The sequence below is a fragment of the Engraulis encrasicolus genome, chromosome 9 (genome assembly GCF_034702125.1).
Source record: "Engraulis encrasicolus isolate BLACKSEA-1 chromosome 9, IST_EnEncr_1.0, whole genome shotgun sequence".
Lineage (NCBI taxonomy): Eukaryota > Metazoa > Chordata > Actinopteri > Clupeiformes > Engraulidae > Engraulis > Engraulis encrasicolus.
Window position 1 is genome coordinate 13,027,970 of NC_085865.1, and position 5,855 is coordinate 13,033,824.

At 45.6% G+C, this 5,855-nt stretch overlaps 1 protein-coding gene across 1 annotated transcript; it reads left to right on the forward strand.

Moving 5' to 3' along the window:
• The first annotated feature begins 3,162 nt into the window (after window positions 1-3,162).
• fzd8a (frizzled class receptor 8a) lies at window positions 3,163-5,855 on the forward strand. Its single transcript, XM_063206063.1, has one exon. The coding sequence runs from the start codon at window positions 3,609-3,611 to the stop codon at window positions 5,343-5,345; it is 1,737 nt and encodes a 578-aa protein (XP_063062133.1). The 5' UTR covers window positions 3,163-3,608; the 3' UTR covers window positions 5,346-5,855.

Genomic DNA, 5,855 nt, shown 5'->3' on the forward strand with positions numbered 1-5,855 from the left:
TCTATTTTCCTAAAGCGTGGGTCTGACTCTGACAGGCGTGTTTGTTAGTTCCAAAAGTAATTTGCACCACTCGCTCAAGTGTAGAAAGGACTTGGCAGAACTCAACTGCTGCCGATGCAACCACAAAACATTAATGATTCATTTGAGATTAACAGTGAAAAAAAGTGAACCAGTGAAATTCAAACTGCAGCCTTATAATGTTCAATATTCTGCAAGTGAAACGCTGTACTATAGGTGGGAGCGGGCGGGAGGGGGGACCTTGATTACCGTGGTTCTACAGTAGTACGCCACAACACACAGTCTTTAGTGATACTTAACAACTTGGTCATTGCCATTCTGGTAACAGCAGATTTATGTCAGGGACAGGTCTTAAAAGTGCACTGTCTAATATTTTTGGTAGTTTATTTCCAAAATTCATGCTGCCCATTCACAAATGTTACCTTTTTCATGAATACTAACCACCATTTAGAATTTCCAGAAATAGACATTTTTAGCTGACAACAACTTACTGGTCTTTGGTCATACACAGCACATTTTTGATGACCAGCATAGCTGCAATACCTACTCTGGCCACCATCCTACACAGTACACCTTTAAGACAAAACATCTTTGGGCCCAGTCACATACATTTATCAGCGGCTTGCATTGGTGCTGGAGTCGTAAGCTCTTTCTAGACTGTGCTATTTTCAGCGAGCTCTGAGGAAGACACTCTGTCTGTGAGAGAGGAGGAAAAAAGTTTTGTATGTGTATAATGTGGCCTCTTTCCTCCGTTTCTCCATGTTCTATAACATCCTGCCTGGGTGGTGGTTTGGTTTGCTTTTTCGCTCTCGGTGCCTCTGTGTATAGTTGCGTGCGTGCGTGCGTGCGTGCGTGCGTGCGTGCGTGCCTGCGTGCTTGCGTGCATGCTTGCTTGCGTGCGTGCGTGTGTGTGTGTGTGTGTGTGTGTGTGTGTGTGTGTGTGTGTGTGTGTGTGTGTGTGTGTGTGTATGTTTCTGTCTGAATGAGTTTGTGTGTACCGTCCAAGACAAAATGTAGGCAAAAAGCAAATCTACATTTGGACAGTCACTGCCACAGCTGTCATGATTGCACTAACCAACTTAACTTCTTCCTAATTGAAAGCCAAATATAATGTTAAGTCAGACCTCATAATGCTATTCTAATCCAGTCCCATTGTGTGCCCTGCCCTCCCAATAAACATCATTTGAATAGGCTGAATACAAACAGGGCATATCGTTAGGTAGCCTACTCTAAATCACATTATTGAAGCGTCCATTGGGAGGGCCATTAAGCAAAGGAAATTGGCTCTGCTAAATAACTAATATGTTTTTGTCCCTCTGTTTGTTATTAAACATCTTCATTGTTTATCATTCCCCTTTCCTGCTTAAGATCTGCTAAGTGGTTTACCGTTAATTAGAAAAGGTGGTTAGGCTATACTGAGTATAGGCTAATATACCCACTAATAGTGAAAAATGACATAAGGGCACATAGGCTATAGTGTGGCTATTACAGTGCATAACCCGGTATATTGCACATACAGTACATATAATAGCATAGTATGTATTACAACTTTTAGGCTATTTAAGATAGACGGCAGATTGGGGAAAATGCTTCAGTGACAGTGGCGTCTCACACACGCACATATGCGCTTGCATGGTAATTTGAAAATTAACTTTGGGAACAGATGCACTAATTCCATTTCTGGGCTCTACGAGGAGGAATGCAGGGGATGATGTGTAATTCAAACCCTGCATTTGGAGAAAGGCCTGTGTGTGTGTGTGTGTGTGTGTGTGTGTGTGTGTGTGTGTGTGTGTGTGTGTGTGTGTGTGTGTGTGTGTGTGTGTGTGTGTGTGTGTGTGTGTGTGTGTGTGTGTGTGTGTGTGTGTGTGTGCAGGGTGAAAAACACAGACTGATGGAGTTGGGGGGTGGGGGCGCTCGAATGGTTGTTCAACAATCCGACTGTTGGACTCTGAGACTAAGTCCTATCTCAGTGTTAATCAATATGGGGTCCGGTAGTAACCGAGAGGGCTGGTAGCCTATGGACCAGCTATACGTTCTGCTGGTTTTATTACAAGTCCCAGACTGGACACCTGTCTGTCTGTCTTTCGGCCGTTCCCCTGAAAAACCCAAAAAGAAAAGGTTGGAATTATTTCAAAACTGAAAAATGAAAAAAGGTTGCACCATGCATAGGTGCGACCTATTTTCATTTTTCAGTTTTACAATACTTTGGTCAGCACCCTTAAAAGGAAGAGAAAAACTGTTGGGTGACGCCTGCTCCAACCTTTATGAACTTTAGAATTATTTCAAGACATGGCATTTGGGGTGCTAGGCTATACGGTTTGTTAATTCCAGTATGTTCTGGGTGGGTTTGGATGGCAGCAGCATTGACTTGCTGACTTGTAATATGGAGTGCTACAAAAACAGCCTGTTTTTTTCTCTCCAACTGAACATGGTAGACACAGTTGGGGGTTAAGGAAGATTGTTACACTGACCCTGTTTTACAAACTGAAGTGCTTGTTCCAAGTTCTCAAGTAATTACGCCCCCAGCGCGAGCCCCATGGAGAGGCGCTAAACGAAACAGCAGCACCTCAATTAAAAAAAATAAACACCCCATTCGGCGGGGAAGTCGACCCCCCTGGAAGTCCTATCAAACGCAAATTAACCTAAGGAGGGAACAGGCTCTCCCTTGGAAAACAATGTGTGTTACTGTGGGGGAGTGAAATGTACCCGTTGCTGACGTGATGTTTTATGTAACAATTGAATATTAATATAGTAATTCGTGTTGTATCCCAGAAAGGCTAGCCTAAATGTTATTTTCCATATGCCATTGGAAAAAAATATACATTTATAAAGAAAAACACAACAGTATGGTAGGGAAGTTGAGCCTATATGGCAATATGTAACTGGCTGGATTTTAACTTGGTAATTGGTAGTTGGTATTTTTTTTTCCTGGCCGGTTTGTGATGGTGAACGTTGTTATTTAGTAGCCTGTGGGCAATGCTGACAAAGAGCGAAATGAAGTACCTTGAGCAAACTTGATTGACTTGTCCCAATGTTCCGCCCCTGCTGTTCTCTGATTAGACCAGCCAGAGCGGGGGTGTGACTGCGCTGCCTGTTGTATAAATATGCAAAGCGTCCTATCAGCCGCACGGATTTGTATGGGAAGACGCGTAGTTAATACACGCAGCAAATGTAGATAGCGTATTTTAGCGGGAGAGGCAGTTCACTTCAAAACTTCTACCCGTTTTTCTAAGACAGCTAACGAGCGGACCCTTCTCAAAGCGCGAGACAAGGCTGCTGTTTCCCGGGTGCTGTGGATTACGCCGAGAACAAGGAGAATAGCCGGTGCTCGGGTTCATTCTCATATCCTCAGCCATTTTGACTGCACGCCTCAGGGCTGTTTTTCTTCACCGCTCCTCCTCTGTACGCGTACACGGTTTGCAAATTGGTTGCAACTCCGTGCCAAATATGTACAGTGAGATGGATTCGCCTTTCAATTTTTAATTGGGACAGAGCTATACCCGAAACGAACGGCCAGAAGCGGGGGACTAGAACAGCGGTTGTTTTGTCAACAGAGGAGAGAGCGAGAGACCTTATTATCTTGGATAAGGATGGCGTGCTACCTGTTGGGAGTTTACCTGCTACTTGCTCTCTGTATTTTGCAAAGCTCAAGTGGTACCACCGCAAAGGAGATCACGTGTCAAGAAATCTCTGTACCTTTGTGCAAAGGAATAGGATACAATAACACCTATATGCCCAACCAGTTCAACCATGACACCCAAGACGAAGCGGGCTTGGAGGTCCATCAGTTTTGGCCTCTCGTGGAAATCCAGTGTTCCCCGGACCTCAAATTCTTCCTCTGCAGTATGTACACCCCTATTTGCCTCGAGGACTACAAGAAGCCGCTGCCACCGTGCCGGAGTGTCTGCGAGAGAGCCAGGGCTGGCTGCGCGCCGCTCATGAGGCAGTACGGTTTCCCCTGGCCAGACCGCATGCGATGCGACCTGCTACCGGTGCAGGGCACTCCAGACACTCTCTGCATGGACTATAACAGAACTGATTCAACCACTGTGTCTCCGGTCCTGTCAAAGCCCACAAACAACCCTGGCAAGACCTACAATGGTAAACACGGCCCCAGCCGACCCAACAAAAAGCCCCGGCCCCCGGGATCAACCTGCGAGCCGGGCTGCCAGTGCCGCACACCCATGGTGCCTGTTAATAGCGATCGACATCCGCTGTACAATCGTGTCAAGACTGGACTGACGCCTAACTGCGCAATGCCCTGCCACAACCCTTATTTCACCCAAGACGAGAGAACGTTTACGGCGTTCTGGATTGGACTATGGTCTGTGCTGTGTTTCATCTCCACGTTCGCAACAGTTGCCACTTTTTTAATCGACATGGAACGGTTTAAGTACCCAGAGAGGCCAATCATCTTCCTCTCGGCTTGCTACATGTTTGTCTCCATCGGTTACATTGTACGACTTATCGCAGGACACGAGAAGGTGGCGTGCGCCAAGGAGTATGACGTGGAACACATACACTACGAGACCACTGGCCCTGCGCTGTGTACCGTTGTGTTTTTGTTGATATACTTTTTCGGCATGGCGAGCTCAATCTGGTGGGTGATATTGTCGCTCACTTGGTTCCTGGCGGCCGGCATGAAGTGGGGAAACGAGGCCATTGCGAGTTATTCGCAGTATTTTCACCTGGCCGCCTGGCTAATCCCTAGTATGAAATCCATTGCAGTGCTGGCTCTGAGCTCAGTGGACGGAGACCCAGTGGCAGGGATATGCTACGTGGGCAATCAGAATCTGGACAATCTCAGGGGCTTTGTTTTGGCGCCCCTGGTTATCTATTTATTTATTGGCACAATGTTCCTGTTGGCAGGGTTCGTGTCACTCTTCAGAATCCGGAGTGTCATCAAACAAGGTGGCACGAAAACGGACAAACTAGAGAAGCTGATGATCCGAATCGGAATCTTTACAGTGCTTTACACGGTACCTGCCACTATAATAGTTGCATGTTATTTTTACGAACAACACAACAGACAGAGTTGGGAGATCAGTCACAACTGTTGTCCAATGGAGCAGGACATTAAAAAGCCGGACTACGCTGTCTTTATGCTCAAGTACTTTATGTGCCTTTTGGTGGGTATCACGTCTGGCGTGTGGATTTGGTCCGGTAAAACGCTGGAGTCCTGGAGGACTTTTTGTACACGCTGCTGCTGGGGCAGTAAAGGAACCAGCGGTTCAATGTACAGCGACGTAAGCACGGGATTAACGTGGCGGTCTGGCACTGCTAGCTCAGTGTCTTGCCCGAAGCAGATGCCATTGTCACAGGTTTAACGGAACTGGCCACTAATTGTTGTGGAGATAGCCCATTCGCCTGTCTTAGGCATTTGCATCAAAATTAACCATTGTTGCTTTTTTTACGGAACGCTGTTTGGGGGACTGGTTCCGTAGATGGAGACTGTACCTGGCATGACCACTACTTAATTCCAAATCCACTGACAACCCCTGACAGGTTTACAATCCTTTTCATGGTCAGCAGTTTTAGTGCGGCCACTGTCCTGCAGCAAACCATTCTGAATAAGTTCTCCAAAAAAGTGCTAAATGAAATGTCTGTAATGCTCTACTTTTTGTGTCAGGTAATCCAGAGTACCTTTCACAACAAACTTCGAATATCAAAGATGGTTTCAAACAAGCCTTAATGTCATAGTGCCCAAATATAATACGGGTCCTTAATGTTTTTAATGGATAAAATGTATTTATATAATGTATAAATGTGTAAATTATGTACAAAATGAGATTTATAAGATACTGTAAATTTGTACAAATGTAGATGTTACTTTGAAA